Consider the following 23,890-nt stretch of genomic DNA (forward strand, 5'->3'; position numbering starts at 1 on the left):
TCTGCAAAATGGTGTTCTGCTATTTATGCAACAAGCTATTAGAAAACCAGAAAATAATGTATTATGATTGTGATTTTTCTCAGTACATTATGGGTTCAGACTGAGATGCTGTAAAGACTTTAAAAATCTGGGCACCCATGACTCAAATACTAACTTAAATCACACTTTTTAACTATTATTAGAACTCATACAATTGTAACCTCTGTGAGCTTGCTTTCCTCCTAAATTGTGTTACTGGGATTTACCCAGAGTAATCTGTCTCGTTTAAAAAATGTCAGCACACCATTCACAGCCTATTAATATGGCAATATTATTTCCAGAAATAAGGAAAATAAGTCTCTATCTCAAGCAATTAAAATTATATAGCTATGATTTAAGTAGAATATCTTTCATATAATTCAGGTCTGGTAAAACTACGCCACTATTCCAATCCAGTTTTTCATATTTTATTCAAATAATTGTCAAACCTCGAAGTTCTACCAAAGAACACAAAGAAGATAAAACTTAAAGAGTACTAGAGAAAAAGAACATTTGTGTTCCTAGTAGATGAACTGCCATCTTACTGCTGTATTCGTAGAAAAGAGGAGTATTAACCAGAACAGTAACTTTTCCATTAAAAGTGAAGAGCTGTCTACTTGTAGAAGGAGATGGTTTTACCTGTCACAAAGCAAGAACAGGAAAATATTTCTCCGTAGTAAGACAATTCTGGAACACATTCTTGTTCTACTTTCGCCTGAATAATGAAACCGGTAAAATATGATTCTATCTTCTTGATAAAGTAAGACCGATGATGTATCTGCGTAGCTCTCAGCACAGTTTTTTAGGAGGAAGCAGCCCAGAAAGGAGCCCTGAGAGGACTGTAGAGGGTCTGGATTTGTAGAGCAGATGTGGCTTTGGGTAGACATAAGTGTAGGTTGTTGGTTCCTGAGAACTGTCTGAACATGTTCTTCCTGCAGGTATTCTGAGCATTAGAGTTGCTTTTCCACCAGATGACACCAAGAGAGGCATCAGGGTTTCTCTGTTACCTTACTTCCCTTTACAGCACTGAGAATTAAGCTGACACAATAAGGCATAATTTGTACCCAGCCAGAATGAATGAGCACACATATCCCCATTATTATATATCAGAGATTAATGCTGCCTTTGAGCTTTTCTAGAGAAGTCAATTTGTAACTGTATTTTTCTAACAAGCATGTCAGTAAGCAGTACACAGAGAGAAGCATGTTTTTTTGTTGTTTTCCAAATATATGCATGTTTAAGTTAATATTCTGGTATTGTTTGATTAAAAAATAAAATTCTTACATCTTTATGACTTCTTGTTCCTTTGGTTAACTTGTCCATTGGGCATTTGTGGCTAATGTGGATTTTCCTAGAATTCAAAACAGCTTCCTAGCAATATATCCAGCCCAAATAACAATATAAATATTTTTTCTGAAGCTAAAAGAAACCTTATTAGGCCTATTCGAATGTTTTTTGTATGCTGTAGTCAATCTCTGGTTAAGTTTGTTCTGTGAGTTTTCAGCTTTATGTGCCATCAATTTTCAGAGAAGTTTTGTCTTTAGAAGAATATCTGTAAGATGCTTTATTTCCCTATTGCAACTTTTCTTGTTGCAGTCGGTTCAGAGCTTTCTATCACTTTCTTTGGGACCTGTATTTGGGAGTTAGGCTGCTTAACAAACAGTGGCTGTAACAAGATTCAAGCCCCATCGAGGTACCCTTTGTCCAAATAAAAATATATCTATGACTGAGAGCCTCTGACTACTGGGTAGAAAGTAGGGACTATTTGAAGAATTTTGTATATGTGTTCAAATTTCAAGACGAGAAGTGTATCCTGAGCTCTGACAAGCTGACAGTGTCATTTTTGACATTCTCACTTTGTAAGTAAATGCATAATCCCTTACAATGTAGTGTTTGTCAAAAACATCTGTAGAGGTAATTATTTCCTTTGTAGTAAGTCTTGTAGGAACAATTACAGCCTTTTAAATATCTCAGTAGCAATCATTAATGTTTATGTGTAAGTTATCAGTCAAATCAATGATATACTGGAGGCACCTACAAACAGCTCTCTTCCATAATTAGGAAGTGTTGCTTTAGTGAATTTCAAAAACAGAGTAAATAGCAGTTCATTTCTAGACAGCCTTTGTAGAGAAGCAGTAGCAGCGTTCTAATATTTTTTTTCTTTAGCTTTATTTATACACCTACTAACTAGAACATGGAAAAAAAAATCTTCTGAAAGTAAAATACCCAAACTGTCCTCTCAGTAGCATGAATTATAGCTTTTTTTTTTTTTTTTTTTTTTTTTTTTTTTTTTTTTTGCCAGCCAGTTGTATCATGGTATTTCCCAGATACTCCAGTCAAGAACTGCAAAGCACCTCTACATAGCAGAGCTACAAAATGATTTTACTATTTAAATGGCAGTTCTCTGAGGTTAAAGTCAATGTTGCATGTAGACTCTGGTTCCTGAAACTGTTTTTAAAAAACTGTTTGTTTTTAAACAATGGAAGCCTGTTTCTGTAGCCCTGACTGGAGATCTACTATTTTAATAAGAGCTGAAGCTCACTAATCTGAGACAAGGTACAAAATGCAGATGCTTTTGGCTCAGCTGACACAGTCTCCCACTGACAAAGTCTCCCAGTATTGTGCAGGCCATGTTTTTGCTTCTGGCATACTGCAAACTTAGAGTTCAAGTCTTATATTTCAAATATAGGCTTAAGGTTAGCCACAAAACAAAGAAAATAATTCCATACAAGATATACTTTCACATTATTCCAAGGGTCACTCTTTCCCTGGCGTCCACCTTTTGCTGCTGTGGGGTGTCCCATTGTTGCAGTCCTTACTCAGACTGCCCCAGTAGCACCTGCCTGAGGATGGGTGTCAGAGGGCATTGAACCAAACCCAGGTTGTCCTCAGGCAGTGACAATACTTCCATCCTCAGCAAGGCAGAAAGCTGAGTTAGGTCAGAGAGTATTAAAACCTCAGCTTGTCTCAGTCCAGGAAGAGCAGGAGGAGCACATCTCCTACAGACATTAGGGAATTGCTACTTGTATATAGACATACATCCATATCTAAGTGCTAAGGGACCTGTTGTGGAGAAATTTTTTTCATTTTTTGGCTAGATCTTGTTGTTTTATTAACACAGTCTACATTCTGTACCATCCTTATGCAATTTGTCCTACAAGGATATCAAATCCTTAAATTTGAAATGCTAGGAGGGGGCTATAAAAGGTGGAATCTAAGGATGGAAATGCCGGGGGGGGTGGGGGGGCACAAAATATGTGTAAGTGATATATAATACAAAAGATCAATAAGCAAAAAAAAAAAAAAAAAAAAAAAAAAAAAAAAAGAAAATAATATCAATACAATGAAGAGAAAAGGAAAGGCTACAAAATAATAGGCTATTAAAAGAGAAGGCCATTTCCCAATTAATAAACTAAATCTCAATGTCTTTCATCATATTTGATGCTTAGAGAGCCCCATGATCTATTATTTTCCAAAGTCTTTACTCTTGAAATTTATATAAATCTCCAGTAAAGGATCATGAAATTGAATTTATTGGTGTAGTTCCAAGTATGAAAGAAATTAATTTTCTTCCTGAGAAGTCTAATTTTCCTTTAAAATTCCCACTTGTTTCTCTGTCCCACTTTATCTTACTACATATTTCACAGTGATGATAGCTCACCCCTGATGTTTTGAGATTTGCCAGATAAGATGTCTGATGGCAGACTTGGCTGAAGGTAGTAGTGGAAGACAGACAGAAGTTCAAAGAAGACCCACAGAGTTTAATGTAGGGATAGAAAAGCTTTAAAGATTAAAATGTACAATCTTCAGCTAATGACTGGAATGTAATACATGCTTCTTGCAATTTACTAAAGTGTTGTTATACTGTTTTCAGAATACTGTTATAGAGATTATATACTTTACCTGGAAACCTGAAGTAACTAACAGGGTTGAATATACAATGATAAGTGAAGTGCCAAAATTCATATTTATATTCCCCTGAGTACTAAGTAGTTCTGTTGAGAATATTTTCCTTTAAATAACAGACTTAGCTGCAGGCTGCATTTTAATAACCAATCCTTAAAAAATCTAATCCAGAGTTTGTGTTATTACTTTGGAATATTCATAATGATTTTATTTTTTGTTACTGTTAAAAAAATAAAAAATAAAACAAATCATTTCATACTAGTTCTGAAATGTTATATGCATGTCATCTTTATTGATCATGTACTCAGTAGGACATTTGTTTAAGATGTTTGTAGTACAGACACTAGCAATTCATATGAACAGTGTTAATCATCAGGTCTCCTTTAATTGATACTTTTTATGGATTTTTTTTGAGGTTTATTGCAAGAAAATATTATTCAACTAATGAAAAAAATGTCTAGTGAGTATATTTTATCTCTTGTTCACAAACTTAGTTATGGGTTAGGTGGAGCTCTCAGGAGGGGAGAATATTACTCTTCTCCTGAGAGGGCCATCTGGGGAAAAAGCTTTGAGAGAAGAGGAGATGTGACAGTTGATGTTTTTGGTTGTTTGGTTTTTTGTTTTGTTTTGTTTTGTTTTTTTTGTTTTGTTTTAAGTTTAAAATCTTTTCAATTACTTTAGCAGTGAGAAGTCAGTCATGTTTTGGAGTCCTTTCTGACATGGACTTTCTCTCTGCTATGTACTGCCAGTCCCCCAACACTGCTCAAGTTTGCTTTGCTGCATTTAATTGCAAACAAAACAACTAATGTTTTACTGATTTATTTTTTTATTTTATTTTATTTATTTATTTATTTATTTATTTATTGCTTATACAAGCCTCAAGTGGTGGTGGTCAGAAAAGGACTGGAGGAAGAATTATAGGTCACTCCAGTTTAGGCCTTATATGCCAGAATGAAAACGTCATAGAAATTTTTGTAGGTATGTGGGCAAGATGTCACTGAATTGATGGAGATGACTGAAAGAAGTTGTACATGATAATTTCAGGTATTCTGAATTCTCACTGGACCATTTCCAAAAATATTCAGAAATGAGCAATTAAACCATATGCTCAGGTTTTTATTCATGATGGTCTTGATTTTCTTTATAGAGCTGTTACAGGGTCACAAAAAATACTTCTTGCAGCCACTGCCATGGACAAAAGACTTTTTAATCTCATCAGTAGGGAAAAGAACAAATAAACTAGATATTCCTGTTTAAACAAAGTCCTTTAGGCTAATGAATAAAGAAGTCATTTGGGCTAATAATAATTAGTCAGTAATTTGGGCCAATGATTGAAAGGTCAGTTGGATCATCTGTGAATGAAAGAGAAGTTATTCTGGCATGCACCAAACTATGTCTTTTACTGAAGACGTAAAGAAAAAAATTGTCAGATGCCCAGGGAGGCACATCACACTAGTAATCTAAAGTTCCAGATTACACCTGAATTTGGGGGTTATTCGAGTCAGTTAGTCCTGCTCAAACTGGTGAAAGCCTATTAAGCCTATTAAGCCAGAGCTTTTGACCTGGCCAAATACAGGTGTCCCATATTTACAGTCAGAATTGGGAGCTTGTTGAAAACAAGGGGAGACATGGATTCATGCAAGTAGGGCAATAGAAGAAGGGAGGCAGTTTATACTAAAAAAAATGTTTGTTCATTTTTGCAAGGTACATGCCCTAAGTTATTTCCTTTATTTTTCTCAGACACAGGTCATGTACTATCTAATCTAGATATGAGAGGTTTGCTTACTCATAGATTTTTCAAACCAGAACTATTTATAGAATCTAGGGAAGCTGAAATATTTTCAAGGCAAATTATTCTTGGTTGAGATGTAATGACTATACTGTTAAAAAACAAGCAAACAAACAAACAAACAACAATGGAGCACACCAGATTTTGGGAATTCACTTCACTAAAATGTTATGAGAAGAGATGAGAAGATGAGAAAACAGTAATAGGTGAATATTGTTGAGAAGTTATAACCATAAAAATTGTGTTAAGTATAAGAAGTAAAATATTTAGAGGTGACATAGTGGGAACAACAAGACGGATGTTCATGTTTTGCAAGTAGTCCATCACTGAAAAATAAAATACGGGAGTATACTCCATCTGAAACATCTGTGGTATACCGAATGGAAAGTTACAAACAAAACTAAACAAAACAAATTCCCTGCAATATTTAGAGCTAGAGAAAATTATAGCCCTCCTTACATTTATCTCTGTCATTTTCTCAGAAACGGCAATTACCTTCTTCAGTTTTGAATCTTTTAATGAGCTGCAAACTGTTCAATATGCTTTTGTATGCATGTTTTTTATTGTATTTCTTTTTTGATTGGGCTTTGCTGCTAAATTTTGAGAAGGGAAGGAAACTTGACATTAATATATTAAAACCATAAAAAGATATACTTTACTCATTAAATTCATGAGTAAAATATGCAAACAGAGCATTTTTTAGTTCAACCAAGTGGTATCTACTTTTATAATCTATGGAGTCAAATTCATTCTTGGTTATGAGTTTGCCGTCATGATTGGTATCTGCACCTAAAACATACATTATGAAAGAGATCATTACTGGAAGTATTTAATTCACATCCTATATTTCCCAGCTAGCAAAGCAATGGGATTCATTGGAGTGAATGAAACTGAAGCCTCAAGCCAGGAAAAAGAAAAAAAAACCAACACCCCTCATGGCTGCAAGCTGGTGAATGGTTGTTGTGCAGTTATCAGCCTCCTCCTGTGGCAGCAGTCAAAGAACATTTTTAATTATGGTCTCCGGACTGGGTTTTTAAAGCTTGTGCTGTGTAATACCACTTACATACAATGGCTTTTCCTTTCATTGTCACACACAGTGAGCAGGATGTAGCCTTCGTAAACTCCTTGTTTCTGAGCTCTTTCTTGTGAGCTGTTGTAGAGCTGCCTTAGGGCTGGTGGCACGACACTACGGGCACCGGCAGCCTCTGAGCATCTCTCTGAGGTGCTCCACTGTGGACCTCAGGGAATAACAGAAAACCACAGGCTTAGGTTCATGTCTGGATTTTTTCAACATCTCAGTGGTTTTAAATGTACTGTGAAAAGAGAAAATTGAAAAAAGAGAAAGCTGAATTTTCCAGAAATCATGTCAGTCCTGGGTACCTGACACTTGTCTAAATAGATTGCAAATGGCTTGCCCCACTAATTAGTGGCGTGGTGTTACTTTCTGTAAAAACAGTGACTGCTGTTTTCTGACTGCTTCTCTTTCTTCAAACTTATTGATAATGCCACTAAATTTCATTTTTCCCGTGAAAGTGAACTAACTAATATGATTTTCAATCTGTTGTTTCAACCTTTTGAAGGACATAGTCCTATTATTTTTCCTTCTCCTGTCATGTTATTTTTGATTTCTCTATTCTGTAACATGAGATCTAGATCAGTGCTGTTAAATCAAGGCTGTTTTACATTCTTGTGAATCACTATAGTTTCTTAGGGCCCCAAACTACAGGTGTTACATTTTCTTCTGCTTGTACTTTAAAAGGATCAGGCTGCTCAAAAGTTCCTGTCCAGCATTATAAATATCTGGAAAGCACATCTGGAGTCAAATCAGATATGCTTTTGACAAGCATCTGGTAAAGCAACAAAAGTTTTTAGGGAAGAAAAACATAAGAGTGACAACTGGGGGAATGAATTAAAAATATTGCATCTGCTGTTCAGGACTCTGGAGCTATTTTATTTTTCATACTTTCTAAGATTTAAAATTCATTGTTATACCAGATTCAACAAAAGGGTAGCTTATGCCCAAAGAACTGAAAAATGTCAATTAGGTGAGAATACAATGAGTTTTGAAGAAGGAAATTTGTCAATAGTACATGTACTGTCTGTAGTTCATCTGACTGCTCTTTAAAATAGACTTTGCTCCTGTTAGAGTATATACTCAGATAATGAGAATGATTGCATATGTTTCACTTCTGCTAAGAAGCTGGCAAGGTTTTTGTTTGTTTGTTTGTTTTTACCCTCCTGCATGATGTTCAAGTCTTACTTTTGTTACAAACTTTTGCATTTTAATGTGTGTGTAACCGATACAAGGCTGTAGACTCCTCCTCTTGTAAATATATTTTTTTATAATCCAGTGTGGAATAAGCATTTAGGCAAAAATATCAGGTGACTCTTTATGAAGTGCTTAGGAGGTTTTAGTGCATTTGTTAACACACGGTGAAGTAAATGGCTGTGTTTGAAACAAAATAAAAAAATCACTTAGAGGGTCAGAAATCTGTGTAGACTCCTAAACTTACTTATGTCATAAGTGGAATGATTCAGGTTTATGTCAGCGGGCAGGCTACAGCTGTTGTTCTTGAGCTGGCATTTTCTCAGGCTGCCAGAAAGCATCTGCATCACTGGGCATGTTCTGTATATTAGAGCAAGAAGAGCAAGAGCTGCAGGACCTTTATTCTCTGCAGCCGATCAGAAAGGACAGCAAAACCTGATCAGGAGCAGAATGTCTTTCTGCAGCCTCCTCTAGCCTTCACCTCCACTGAAATCTTGTTAAAAAAATAACAGGAGTAAGGATGGTCTGGTCTGCAAAGACAGCTCGTTGCGAGAAAAAGGGTTAGGGGTATCAAAGTAGTGGACTAAGTGGCTCAGCCTGGATCCTGGAACAACAGAGATCTGTATGGGGATTCTCAGCATCTGGGAACTGGACACACAGGTATTTCTTTGTGTCTGTTATGAGTGCGGGATTTTTTTTTGTATTTCTTTTTTTTTCTTCTTTTTTTTATTTTTTATTATGAAAGTCTGCTGGTTTTTGCCTTGAGCTAAGGATGATGGAAATTATTTATAAGCTTTTTATAAACCTGGCACAAAAGGTTTTGAAGTTATTGACAAAGAGCAACAATAATAAGATTATGGACTTGTAATTGAGAGATAAATAAGAATAGCTGCAAGGAGAAATATATTTTAATTTATAACCATTTGTGCTCTTCAGTGACTTTCAAATAATTTGGTGGGAATATTATTTGTTCCTTTTTACAGGAAAATCTTTAGAGAGTCCAAGTCAATAAGACATTTGGCAGGTGTTTCAATAGCAAATGCCATTTTAAAAAGTATTTTAAGGTTGAATTTATGAAGCAACAAGTTAGAGAGCTATCTGATTACAATTTCTCATCTTGGCAATACGTCTCAGAACTCAGTGTTGTAATGATTTCCCATACTTTTCTTATGTCAATATTTCAGAGAAGGAAGAAATGCAGTTATTTATAGAATTTTTCCCGTAATTATAAATATGATCCATACTCCAGGTTAAAAGAAATGGAGAGGAAATATATCAGGAAATATTTATTAATCATGTTAGATTATATAGATATATATATATACCTGTAATAGTGGACTGAGATACACCAGTCATTAGCTAAACAATACTTTTAGTTGTTTTCTTCTGAATTTATGGTTAAAATGGCAAATACTGGGTTTTAAACTCAATTCTTTTTTCCACATTTGTTTGCAGTGCTATCCTAAGATGTTATATTACTAATGACTCTTTTCGGTGGTAGAAATAAAATATGTACCCTTGTTTGTTATGGTGTCTTTTTCATATGTGAGCACTATTAGAAATAAATAACACAAAACATTTTATCATATTTGTATGGTCATTAATTACAGATAATAACTAGTTTAACTGTGTTTTATTCTGGTTAGACTTGTATTGAAAACACTGAACACTGCAGAGACATTTTAAACATTTTTTTGGTTCAATAAATAGGTAGAAAATTGGTCCATGGTCACAGGGAACATAATACCTAATAATGTGTTATACAGATATATATGCATGTCACTATGTAATAATAATGTTACCAGTCGTGCAGGAAAAACAAAAAAAAAAGACACCTCACTGTATTTTCTCAACTGTACAGATTTAGCCAATTATCATTAGCTGTTTTTAACCTTTACAGTAATCAGTACTAAATAATATTATACCAACTACATGCCTTAACTAGAGAACTTTGTGCTTCTGTCATCTGTCTTGACAGAAACATGAAGGAAAATGAGGCACCAAGACTTTACAAGTGATTCATTGGTTCTTTCAAAGCAATATACTTTTAAATCAACTTTTCATTTTTCTTTTCCTTGACAGGAGGCATCGTTGATAAGGACCTTCGTCACTACCTCAATTTACGGTTCCAGAAAGGTTCGGTGGACCATGAGCTCCAGCAGATCATAAGAGACAATCTCTACCTCCGCACGGTGCCATGTGAGTATGGTGGAGATGAACAAGTGTGTTTTCTTAGTGGCAACAGACTGTCCGAATTAATGCTGCTGAGACCATTTGCAAAGTGCTGAGAGGTGGACTGTAGATGAAGCAGTCTCCCTGTAAATAGATTAATGGCTTGGTTCGTGTCTTCCGTGCCATCGCTGTGGAACTGAACAGTCTAATTCTGAATTAATTTCTGAAACTGCATGGTGTTTTCAAAGTTGGAGCTCTCATAAACTGTGGCTGTAGAAGAATAATCTTTTTCTTCTGCAGTTTTAGAAAGCACAAATTTAAAGAAAAAAACACTTTTCTGGGCTGGTTAAGTTGATGTCCAACAGAGAGAGTTTGATCTGTATCGTATTTCACCATAATACTTTACTGAATAGTACTGTGGGGTTTAAAATGCAAAAAGGCAACAGAAGAAACATGCGAAGTAGGAAATGTTGTAGTTTAAGTGCAGCTGGCATGGCAATGAAAGTTCAGAATGTGCATATGTGTTAGTTCTATTGTTGTGAGTGAGTGGTATCTATAAAATGTTCTGAAACTTCTAGTATCATTTTATAGCTATTGAAAGTTTTCACCTATTTCTGCAGTAGACATGAAATTAAGCAGACTAATATAAGCCATGTCAGACCATCAGAGCCATGCCTTTCAGAACAGATCTTCTTGGTGGACAGATGATATATCATTTGTGTTGGAATGAAGTTCTGGTATTCTTCCCTCATAAAACAGTTGCTTGGTAGACAAAAAATAAAATAAAAATGGTGCTTCTGTTGAAAGCAGACCTTTTCTGGCAAAGAAAAGGAGCACCTTTGAATTATGTCACAACATACTTTTGAATGCTACATTCTTTCATTACATTAAAGAATGGAGCTTTAAAGTACCAAAAAAAGAGGCTTACGTCTGTTTTCTTTTGAAATCTGAAGACAGATAAATACAATGTCTTAATTTGAGGGGTTCCATTCATCCCTTATTAGAAAGGAATGTGGACAAAAAAAATAAAGAATGATTACCTGTAGATTACCTGTACACAGAAAATCAGAAACACTGTATCTCTGTGACATTTGTGGTGAATTAGGTTTGTCTGAAGGTGCTGAGAAACATCAGACCTGAAATGCAGAGGCAAGTACAAAGACGTTTTGAGATTAAATCCCTCTTCTTAAGGTGCCTGGGTGTTCATTAGCATAACAGTATACTTACTGTAGTCCCACCACACACTTCTTAATGCTGGAGATCCAGATTTAAACAAAGGAAAAACCAACAATATTACAAGTATTGCACATGTGTAACAGATACTGTGTATGGGCAGTAGGGCATGATAACTCCGTTTATTTGTTTGTTTGTTTATCTTAATCAAGGCAATAATAAAATGTTCTCATTGGTCAAGTGAAATACAGTACCAGCAGGAACAAATTTATCGTTCAAACAGGAGCACTGCAACCACAAAGACCACAATTTGAAACCTATGAACACTCAAGACTACCTCTCCTTTCTGCTGTGATTTATTCATCTTCTGTGTCATCATATGTGGTTAGATTCTTGAGTCATTATCATATTACATTTTGAGCAGTTTTAAGAAAGAACCAGATTTTCAAAAATTTTAGAGTGACATGGATGACAGCTTCTGAATCATGAGGTAAGCAGGTATGTTCTTGGATGGAGTGGAAGAATCTTTTCGATAGGAGTGAAAGAATAAATAGTGTCCAAGAACAAATGACATATTTTCTTTGAAATTTTCTTGAAAATCCTATAAAAATGGCTGTGTTCTGGGAAAAAGAAATTAACAAAAGAAGTCAGGATGATCTGTGGTTTGCTAAAGCAGCTTCCGTAATCAAGTGGGTGAAGAGGACACCCTCGCACAGATTGTAACCCAGATTTCCCTTCAATCATAATTGAGAAGAATCTTTTTTTAATGCAATTTTCTTCTGTCTCCAACATTCCTGTTTCGGAGGGAAAATGATCAAAACTCTGTTCCTTTTTTTTTTTTTTTTCCCATATAAATTAACTAATTTTTGAATTGTGAACTTACTTTCCAAGGGTGCTGATATTCAAAATTTTGTCCTTTAGGAAGTATTTGTTTTTTGGCAGTCCTTTGTTTTGGAAGCTCTCAATGTAGGCTGACAGTAATGGTTCTGAACACTGTACTTAACAACTGGTAGGGAGATTTCTCTAGTATGAAGCGGTAATATTTAAGTGACTATAACATTGCCCACAAGTTCACTGAATAATGAGGAGACTAACCACATGCTCATTACAAATCTTGCATCAAATGTTGACACAGCAAAAGCAGCATTCAGTTGGTCAAATTCTTGTGCAGAAAAATATATAGAGAGCCAACTGCAGATAACATAGCCTTTTTTTCCAATGACAAGGTTGTAACATAAACAGAACAAATCTGAAAAATAGGTGACAACCTTTTCCCTTTAAGAACACACCTACAAACTTTCCTCAGTTATTGAGGTACAGTTGCCAGTGAAACCAGATGAATGTTTGTAAGAGGGTCCTTGACCTTAAGTTTTTACTGTTCTTTGCTTTTTGTTAAGATTGACAGCACTGGCCCTAGCAATGCAGTGGGCATGACCACTGATTGCTCAGCCATAGGCTTTCCAGGTCAGACTAAGACATCTTTCACTTACATAAAATGAATAAGTGTTTTCTGTGAAACTAGGAAGCAGAGAACCAAATCCATACACGTTTTAAATCAAGATAAGCCAAATGTAGTTAGATCAGGTAAAATGGTATTTACTGGATAAGAATTTGAATTTTAAATTATATTTTACCCTGTGTGCATCAAAGGTGGATGGGCAAGGAATGCAAGGTATGAGAATAAGGGATCAGTTCTGCCCTCTGGAACTGGCCCCTATGGATAGGATGAACTGCTTGGTTTTGTGTTCCTTGCATTTCCCTATTTTTAGTACTGTGGTGCTGCTTTCTACAAAACTAGAAATGACCATGTAACCCTAAGAGTCAGATACTGCCTTCCATAAGTGGCTGCAGTTCACAGTGCCATATGAAATTGATTTTCACTGCATTGTCAACAGGAATTACACACATATATCCCAGGGCAGAACATGCGATTGTATTTGCAGCAGTTGAGATGCAGCTGTTAACTAGCTCTGTCCCCAGAGCTGTGTGACAGCAGTAATGAAACTGATACATAAACAAGAAAATGAAGAAAAAGTTCCATTAATTTGAAGCTGAGTTAGAAAAGCAATAAAGCTTTCAAGAGGCAAGGTCAAGAAACTGAAACTTTTTTAAAGATACAGTATGACAAATAATATACAAGGAAATATGTACTCTTTAGAAGACAGACACTGGTCTTCTGTCAAGGTACAGCACTTGTTTTAATTCAGGCAGGAGGACTGGACTTCCGGTGTTGAGAAACCAAAAATACAGATGAGAAGTATGCTGAGGATCTCAGAGGAAAGCAAAAGAAAATAAAAGGCAGTTCTAGGAGAAAGAAGAGTTCACAGCTCTCTATATCCAGAAAACCTGACTGAAGTTTGTCTCATGCATTTTCTTTTCCCCTTTCAGTTGTATGGGTTTTAAGCACAGGTTTCATACCCTAAATTTATTCATAAGTTTTTTAGGAGCACTGACCACTGAGCTGTACTACAATACAGAGAAATATTCATGGTAAGATGTGGTAGTTGTTAAATACAAGCAAGCAATATTTGAATTTCTGTCCACATTTCACTAAGAGAAAGGGCACAAAACACATCTAGTACTGTGAGTGTTACAGGCAGACAACAATTTAGTCATGCTGAACCTTGTGCTTGGTAGTACTGTAATTAAACTGCAGTTGTTATGTCAGCAAGCACCTTTCTAGTCTTACTGAAAGAAGAGGACTCAAATTTCATGTCATAACAAGAATGAAACTTTGAGGATAATATGTGACAGGAAAGCAGTTTTGGTAGTGACCATCATGGTCATTCCTGTCTCCTTTGATATATCCTTGCAAGAAATTGCAAATTTCGCTTTCTTAAGAGCTTGCAAAATAGCGGATCTGTGGTTGAAAATAGTCTGTATGCTTCCCTCCCAGACAGGGAATATGAAATGATAGTGGAAGTCATTCTGATTAAACAGCAGTGTAAAAAGTCAAACAATGACAAGCTGATTCGTAGAATTAAAAAATCGTCTATTAATTTGAAGAGATTACCACTGATATATCCTCTGGGATATAACATCAGAACAACAGTAGTAATTGGAGTTGCTCAAATGAAATACTCTATCCCACTGCACTGATTTACACCAGTGGCAGTTGCAGCCCAGAAGTTGGGCCACGTTTCAGAAGCGATAACGTGAAATAAAAAAAAGGAAAAAAAAAAAGGACGGGAGGGAGGGGGATGGGGATGAAGACATTTCCTTCCTAGTGCTTATGTTTAGAAAAACAATAGTGATGACAATTTGAGAGAACTTGGTGTGCGGTGCTGGCTTGTTGCACTGGATAACAGTATTACTATTAGCACAGCAGTCTTGTAGGGAGGATGGATTATTTTAAAAAATTGTCAGCTATGTAGGAAGAAAGGTTCAGTTTGTGACTCAGCCACGTTCTGTATGTGAGTGACCACGGGCAAGAAGTATAGTCATTATGTGCTGCAGTTCTCCACATATGAAATAGTGATAATAATTCTTTCCTTTGCTTAGTCTGCCTATTGGCATTATGATTGCTCTCTGTTAGGTGAATATGGGCAACTCACTGAACTGCAAATTTGGAATCTATGAACACTTAATAATATCCATCCTTTCTCCTGTGATTTCTTATTTTTATCTATCTTCTGTATATAATTAGATTCTTAGGTCATTATTATATTACATTGTGAATGACTTTAAATAAGAGCCACATTTTCAAACATGATTTTGTTCTATTCTATTCTAATGTAATCTAGTCTATGTATAAATACATTTAACCTACATGCTGAAGTATTGTCTGTGTACTGTTTAAATGTTATACATTACAAAGCTCTTCTGTTTATTGTCTAGTCCACTTCCTAGAAGATAAAGTGTATGCAGTGAAATGGCTGGACTTGCTTTTGTTTGTCATATATGCAAAAGGTAGTGCCATTAGTGTTTTTTGTTTGTTTGTTTGTTTGTTTTGTTTTGTTTTTTTGAGACATTGAAGCCAATAAAATTTGTTTCTACTTGGAACAGAAAGTGCTGCAGGGTGGTAAGGACACAGCCTCAGGGGAATTCACTCCACACTTTCAACCTTTGAGAAAGCTTCTTCTCCACAACAATCAGTGTTTTCCCCTCTGGCAGAGATGTTCATTGTATTAGGAGGCTGTAGTCATTCATAGCCTTTTTCATGGGTAGAAATCAGAAGAAGTAAGGAACCTCTGGGTTTGTATGTACTACAGTATGCTGAAGCTTTCCTCCCCTGCCCCTCTTCCCTGGCACTGGACCTCATAGGTGTTATCATAGAACATTAATTTGAATTACTTCTAATACTTTTTGATTTTATATGAGTTACTATAGAAAGGAGCTAACAATAACAGGTAAATATTGAAGGAAATCCCAATTAAATACCAGGGTTTTCATCTGAATTTTCTGATTTCAGAGCAGACAAAAGAGTGGCATAGGTGAAGTGGGCAACAAACACATATTGGGTGAAAGAACACACAACTCAGGAGCTGTGTTTGTAGTTCTGCTGCTCTAAATAAGGATGTGAGCTATATTTGACTAATCTATATTGATCTTTCAAATTTCATTTTTAAAATACTTTGTCTTCTAAAACGTATATAGCCAAGAACAAAGGGGAATGTTTGAAACAGACTTGCTGGTGTTTTTGTATGTTTCCTTATAAGTTACTTCAGTGTCAAAAGTATCTTTCAAGAGTGGAAATTCAGTGCACAGCTTTGTTCTAAAAATAAATAAATAAATAAAAAATTAGGAAGTCCAGATATCATCTGTTAAAAGATCTGCTACTTTGACGTCATGTGGATCTATTCTTAGGATAAAATAACCTGTGCTTAGCACACCAGACTGACAAGAAATGCCCACATGACTGGAAATAACAGTATCTAACTTTAATGACTGCTTTATTCTTTCAGACAAGTGTTAGCTATTGCTTAGTCTTGACTTTGATGGCTCAGAATAGAGCATTGCAGAGCTCTAGGGAAATGTTCTTATTGTTGTGTATCTACCGGAACACACTGCCAAGGTGTATTTAAAGCAGAATCATCAGCATATTCAGCCTTTTTTGTATCTCAAGCAAAATTAAACCAGATCAGGTAATTACATGAGACGAGGGCCTCACTGTGCTATATGAAGCACAGCCATGGGTACCAGATGATTGTGAAGAGGTCACTGCTTCAAATAACTGACAGCCTAAATAGAGGAGGCAAAGAACAGTAGACAGATACACCCACAGCACAGACAATGCCTGAATTGACTTCCACAAGATGGAGCATTGGTTAAACCCCATGGACCTTCCTTTCTTTTCCACTGCTACATGTAACATCTTTCCCAGTTACCACCTGGAAATGCACAAAGTACACTGACCTGTTTCTCTAAAGACACAGGCAATGTATGGTTATATGTGATTGACTTATGTCATGTTTTGACTTTTCTGTGTGAATTTATTGGTGGTGTTTTTGTCTGTTTCAGAACAGATGTTGTACTATAACAGCACTGCACTTACCTTGCGGCCAGCAGGCTGAAGCATTGCTCTGGTTTAGAGTGTGTTCAGGCTGTGGGCACTGCATTGTCATCAGTGGGAAGGATTGTTAGAAAAGAGCCCCTCCCCCCCCCAATATATATAGTGAATTATGATTTTATCTTAATTAAGATCTAGTGTAAATAGATGCCCAAACTTTATCTACAAATTGCATGGTTGATTGAAAACACTGAACTTTTTGTTAGTCATGAGAGATAAAACACACATCATTTTTGTCACCTTTGCTCAGGAATTTTGCAGTTCTACTTACTGAAGAAATCAACTCTCAGCTATTCAGTGACTCATTCATCTGTTTTAAATACTCGCCTTAAAACAAGAGGTATCCAAATATATATATCTAATATATATATATATGTATGAGGAGGAGATGGAATGTGTCAGATGTAAGTGTAGTATGAAGTGAAATAAGATATAATAAAATAAAGAGCAGTAATTGTGTACTGATTAAGATATACAGTTTGAATGTCCCATCAAAGTTTCTATGAAGACATTAGGATATTTGCATTGGCTGTAGAGTTACAACAGCTTATGTTTCTCGGAGTTATTTGCACCCACATCACATCTGTAGGAAAATGACTGCTAATTCTGCCCTTCACTCTCATTCTTTCCATCCTTTCATACCCTCATTTGTTCTTCCTTAAACAGCATACTTTTCTCTCCCATTTTAAAAATAAAACCATCCGAAATCAGTAACTTTTGTGTACCTCAGTGCCAATACAAATTATTTGTATAACAGGTAACCTGATGCGCTGTCAACTAAGGCATTGATAAAAATACGACAGAAGTCACTAGAAGATTTTGCAGTGATTTCAAAGAAAACAAGAAAACAAGTTCTGAAACTGCAAAACCTGACCATTTTAAAGCAGTTTTCCTACAAAAGAATACCATATATCTTCCTCAAGTGGTGTTAACCAGCATAGGATTTAAATACTAATGTTTCTGGCAAGAAGCTCAGGTTGCTAATCATATCTGCATGCAATTATTTATGTTATATAACAGATATAAAACGTTGAATACCAGATGAGAAGTTTAGTTACAGTATTTGTGCTGATTGCCCCAAAGAATCCATTTTTATTTTTGAAGAGCCTTTCTAGTGTTGCAAAATGAATTCTCCAATTCACATGATACAAAGGGATGAAGGATAGTGACAGTTTTAAAGGAATTTTGATGATGGCACTAATCTTATTGATTATTTGAGAACTAGAGGGAAACTAGAAAGGCTATAGCATAAATCTGATAAAGTACCTTGTCCCTACGGAACAAGAACAATAAATAATAGAAGAGTTCACAATTAACGTATTTTGTGAGTACAACTCATAGCTCTTGAATCGTGTAAAGCAGCTTGAAGTATGGGCAGTCTAGATAGAGACTATACCTACGACAGTAGGCTTTGCCAGCCTGAAGATGGCCTGAAGAACTATTAGTGACCATTTTCCTGAAATAACAAAACTGTTTGAAATTATGAGAATTCCTATTAGGATTTTTAAAAATCGTAGTATTATTGAACATTAGCTACCCCAGCATTTCTAACTTTTTTTTTCTTTTTTTTTTTTATCTACTTGATATTAAAAGATTTTAAAATATATCCTCTAGATACATCTGGTTTACATTTTCATGCCTCCGTCTGCAGTCAAAAAGGTCAAAATATTATTTTTATTTTCCAAGAGAAGTTGAAGTACTTTATATAAAGGCAGAAGCATGTACCAACTTTTACAAGTTTTGTGGTGAAGCAAGGGTAATGCTGCTCATTGGAGAACATTAGAAATTTTTGGATTGAAGTTGCCTTGAAGAGGTTCTTCAGTTTGGAACTCACATCTACATTGCAATAATTAGATTATATAAATGAGACTATTTTAAAGGTTTTTTGAATCTTTGAGATTTTTGTCATGCCTTTATAGAACAATGTATCACTCGTATTTTCTTGGTCTTATGAAAAAAGAAATAATTGCAAGCGTTCTGTGCACAGTAAGCTAAGGTCAATATACTAGTGTCTTTTGAGGAAGAAAGAAATAGTGAAGATTGAAGAGGTGCTTTTTAACATCTGAAGAGTAAATAAAGCTTTGGTTTCAACTGTGGGCATGAGATTAATTTGTAATTTACTAGTGGAAAATGGTTATGAGGAAAACTCTTCCCTGCAAGTGTTTTTCTTTTTATTTCACTTCACGCTGAGGGTACCACTGTCCTGTTTTTGTCCCATGCTGGTTTGAAACAACTTCATCTTTTTCATGTATCTCCATATTTTGATTCCATCCAATGTACTTTTCTTTTTCCAGTCTATTACTGTTATTAACACATCAACCTCTTGACTAGCTATCAATCTAATATGGATTATTCAAAGCATTCTGTCAAGTTTATTTCAGTGATACTGAATAGGGAAATGTTCTTACTGTGGAGATGGCAGAAATACATTTTGGTAAAAAAAAAAAATAATAATAAAAAAATCAGAGATTCCAGACTGTATTTCAAAAGTATCCCTGAAAGCAATGATATGGATTTAAATGAAAAACATTCTTATAATTTCAGCTTTAAAATTCTTGTCTTGAAATTTTAAAATGTTGGTATGAACATTTAAATATAAAAGGTTGTTGAAAGCAATGTGTTTTCCAGTTATAGAGATCTATATTATTAAATTTCATAACAATAAATTATGTGAATTTTTTTATGAATGTATTTCATTTGTATTTTGTGGAAAGTAATCATTAATACCAGCAACATATTTATAAGATATTTCCAAATTGTTCACAAAAATAGTAGATCACTTTATATGTAGGAAAGACTGAAATTTACTCTAGGTGGCTGATGGATTAATTTCTACTCGTGTTCTAGTGGCATTTTGCTAAGGACAAAATGCACTCCACCACTCATTTCAAGTCATCTGTATTTTCTGATTCCTATTTTTGGTTTTGATTGACTGACAGGCTTTCTTCTTCAACTCATCTTAGTACTTACTCGGCTGGATTCTTGACCTGTCTTTTGGCATTTTTTAATCATATAGAAACATAAAACATCATTTCTCTTCAAGCTTTAATTATAAAAAAAAACCTGTCCCTTTTGCAAAAATAGAATTCCTCTTTTTTCTTTTGTTTTTTATTCTATTTTATTTTTATTTTTTTTATCTGCAGAAGAAGTTGTAGAGAACTTTCTGGAAAACATGATCACAGGTGTGTCAGGAATCACACACAGAGCTCTGTCCTGTTATGGTTTACTACTTCATGGGCTACTAGCCCATCGGTTAATGACCTTCAGTTCTTTGAAAATTTTTAACCACAGTGGCATTCAATATGGCAATTTGGCAAAAAATTTTTTCAGAGGCTGTTTTTATGTAAGATCTCCTGTTAGCAGTAGCAGCATCTGTAAAAATCTCGTTACTTTAGAGTTGGCCTATTCTGCATTGGACTCATGACTTTGAGAGGTCCTTCCAACCTCAACCATTCTTTGAGTTGTATAATAGTCATCATTAAAAGCCTCTACATCAAATCCTCACTGATTCTGAGCCTGTGCAAGTTCTATTTGCTTCCATAACTGTGGAAAGTTATCAGCACTGCATCAGTGGATACTGGTGCAGCAGCTGTCTTCCCTTCACTTTTTTGGAAAACACATGCAGTGAAGCGTGAGGGCTCTGTCTTTTCTTTCTGTCCATGAAAATCCTCTGTAATTCTCTGTGTAGCTGTTCTGTTTTGTGTAGTGTTGTATAATAAAAAAAAACTTTTTTTCTTTTGCCCTGACAGAGAGGGAAAAAGAGGCTGTAAGGACACATCCCTATACAGTGTTGTTATAGAGTTCTTGACATTCTCAGTTAACAGTTGCAATATACACAAGTTAGCACAACTTGGTTCAAAGCCCCTCAATCTGCCATCATCATGCAGCTTCTCCTGGTTGTCCTGTGTTTTGCTCATTTCTAGCTAGTAAGACCCATCTGGCTGCATACATTTTTCCTGTCTGAATAGAAACAATCTATTTGCAAAAGATGGTAAAATCATTTCATGTATATGAATAGAAGAAATTGAAATTGTTATCAGCAGACTGGGGCTTCTCCAGTTATTTTGTAGCTTTTGGCAAAGAATTAATACTACACTAAAGCACTTTGTTATCCCAGGTCTGTGGAGTGTACATGTTTTATCATTCGTCATTAAACACATGTACTTATACATTGGCAACATCAGTATCTAATCATGTGTGAGTTAGCACATCAAATTCCTGTAGCAGCCATCACTACCAAACATACCACTGTGAAGAAACTAATATAGTTGTAGCTAAAACAACATCTTCACAGTATTTACAGCTTATGGAGCTATATGAGTTTTCATGGGTCTGAACAGGGTGAAATAGGATGTAGCAACTTAAATGTCTAAAACTGTCATTGGTGCCTAAGCCATTGTTCTTATTCATACTCCAGTTACTTTATATTTCATAGCAATAAAGGACCTCAAGGTTAGATCCACAGAGGGACATAGATAGGTTTAGGTAGATTTTTGGTACTTGTCTAGATTTGTGATCATTAAAATCCATGCTCTTTTGTCATCTAGCTTTATGGAGAGAGAAAATTCATAGCTGCTTACATTTTTGTTGATACAAGTTCTTGTGCACCTGAAACATTAGTCTGGGCAGTCACATCAATATCCTATCTCATGTCAGGATTTATTCTGTGAAGGCAAATGCTCAAGTCCACCAAGGGGTACATTTTATAGGTGTTCATGTAAAATGAACCAGACACTGTACAAAAGCACAGAAGTCATTGCTTTTGTTTGAAAACATACCTGGTGGAGAGAGGAGACAAACACCTCACCTTGTTGACTCTGTGTTACTAAACTCTGGCAGACTCTCTGCTCCCCAGGCTGGTGTTTTGGTGTTTGACTCCAAGCCTCCATCCACTGGGCAGAAAAAAGAAGGAAAAGAAACTTTTAACTTGTCTGTAAGTTTTACACAGGTTGGAGAAGTTGGCTTACACCAAAGCTAATGCTTAGGTGATAGAGCATTGTAGTTTTATTCTATATCATAGACATGGCTCCTCCCCAAATATATCTCAGATTATATGTCTTCTAGATAATCTGGTACAGCTACATTCTCAAGCATAGGATAAAAAAAAAAAAATAATAATAATAAAAAAAATTCTCCCTCTTTCTTTCCAAGTCCTGTGAGAACATGGTGAAATGTACAGCTGAGTGAGTCATTCTACTCTTCAGGTTTTCATTCAAGGAGTATTTGGGATAATATAGGGTTTCCTATTGTTTACCATGGTCTTTGGGACAGGATTTTTCCTCTGCCTTTTGTAGAATGAGGTTGGCTATAATTTTAATCTATAATGGCTATATTATTTTAGTCTTCATTTTTCTGTGTACTTCAAATATAATCATAATTTCCTACAATGCTTCAAAACTTGCCCTGGGATCATAAGTCACTTTTATCTACAAGACAAGTGCATCTGTACTTGTTTTGTGATTTGGGCACAAACTCACCACTATCTAAATACACATTTAAAATTGTACTGACTCAGAAACATCATAATTAGAGCCAGAAACAATTTAGTAATCTGGGTTTTAAAGCTGTCACAAAATAGTTATCATTCTGTTTTTGTACTTTATAATGCCATGTCCTGGAAGAGAGCGATGAATTTCGGAGAAAATTCTTGCTTTCATCATCTTTACAAAAAGAGAGCTTTTAATTACTCCTGTTCTTTCCTGTCATTATCCTCAATTTGCATCTCCCAATTCTGAAATGTCTGGTAGGATTTTGTAGAGATTATTACTTTTCAGACTTTTCAGATTCAGATATAAGTTTATTTCTGGCCTGAAACAGAGCTGCTCTGTCCAAACTGGAGAAAGAAAGGCTAGTATATCTGAGAGATTCAGCAGTGACCATACTTCCACTAGTCTCCATTTGTTCCAGAAGATATTTGAAGTCTACAAGGGACTGTGTTTCTAAGAGCCTTTCTTTCTTTTTTTTTTTTTTTTTGTCTACTATGTTGAGAAAATATCCAAGCTCTATTCTTTAAATAATTTATTTCTGTAAAGTAGTTCCTATTTTATCGAAATTCTTTTAAAAGTTCTGAAAAAGCAGTAAAGCCTAAAAGAAAAGAGAAGGCTTCTGCAAGATGCAATTATACTGTCTCTTTTTGTCCCTCTTTTATTAAGTGTGGAAGACTCAAGCAACAATAATAAACATAAGAAAATGTTAGTTCTTGTATAATCCTCCATTAGCATCATAAAAGAAAATTCTGAATAAAGATTAAAGGTTTGTTTTTTAAAAGACAAGGTTACAGATTTATGTTCTCTCTTCTACAAAAGAAGGAACCTCAAAAGAAGAGGAGTGTAAAGGAAAATAGAAAAGATAAAGTAGAAGGGTTTATTATAAAAACAAATTGTTTTACTTCTTGAGCCTCATGTTTTTTTGTCCATCAAACAATGGAATGACCTGAAAGGCAGACATGTCATGGGGGGAAATGAAGTGCAGCTTTGTCCTTTTTCCTTTAGCACAGTACAGACCTTGGAAGTGACATTGTAATTTTTCGGTAAGGGCTTCATGCAGTGAGCAGTGTGCACATAGACCAACTCTTCATAAACTACGGCAATGATATATCTTCTTTTGGTAACTTTAGGTCAAGTGAATATAATAATGACTTTATTTAAAGATTCTACCTGAAATTCTAGAAATAAGGTTACAATATTGTGTACAGAAGTAACAATCATTACAGTGCTGCCTTTCAAGGTCATGGATAAAGCTCTGTAAAAAAGGTGTTAAACATTCATGTATAGCTATCTCACTTTCATGTTTAAAAAGCAAACCTGCCCTTATAAATTCCTTACATCTCATTAGTCACTGAAACCTTCTAATGGTATTTTTCATTGAGCTTGAAAACATAGACAGGTTGGTGAGGGCATGCATTTAAATGCATTGCAGCCAAAGGCCAGATCCTGTTCTTGTAGAAAGGCAAAGTCTTCATGACTTGGGTGAGAACTACCTGAGGCTCACAGCATTGCTGTTGTCATTTAAGGCATGTTATGACATGGACTGTAATGTAAAGTACCATAACTGGTCT

The 23,890-nt window shown here is 35.3% G+C and overlaps 1 protein-coding gene across 10 annotated transcripts in view; it reads left to right on the forward strand.

The window, feature by feature from the left end:
• MAGI2 (membrane associated guanylate kinase, WW and PDZ domain containing 2) overlaps positions 1-23,890 on the forward strand; it is a 774,790-nt gene that overhangs the window by 215,248 nt on the left and 535,652 nt on the right. For 8 of the 10 annotated variants that reach the window (XM_040548715.1, XM_040548725.1, XM_040548731.1 and 5 more), the window contains one exon: positions 10,062-10,178. In XM_040548715.1, coding sequence (XP_040404649.1) covers positions 10,062-10,178 — 117 coding nt within the window. Of the gene's footprint in view, positions 1-8,462; positions 8,640-10,061; positions 10,179-23,890 lie in introns of those variants that run through there. The other 2 variants (XM_040548773.1, XM_040548815.1) reach the window with 2 other exon arrangements.

Source organism: Cygnus olor, chromosome 1, assembly GCF_009769625.2.
Source record: "Cygnus olor isolate bCygOlo1 chromosome 1, bCygOlo1.pri.v2, whole genome shotgun sequence".
NCBI lineage: Eukaryota > Metazoa > Chordata > Aves > Anseriformes > Anatidae > Cygnus > Cygnus olor.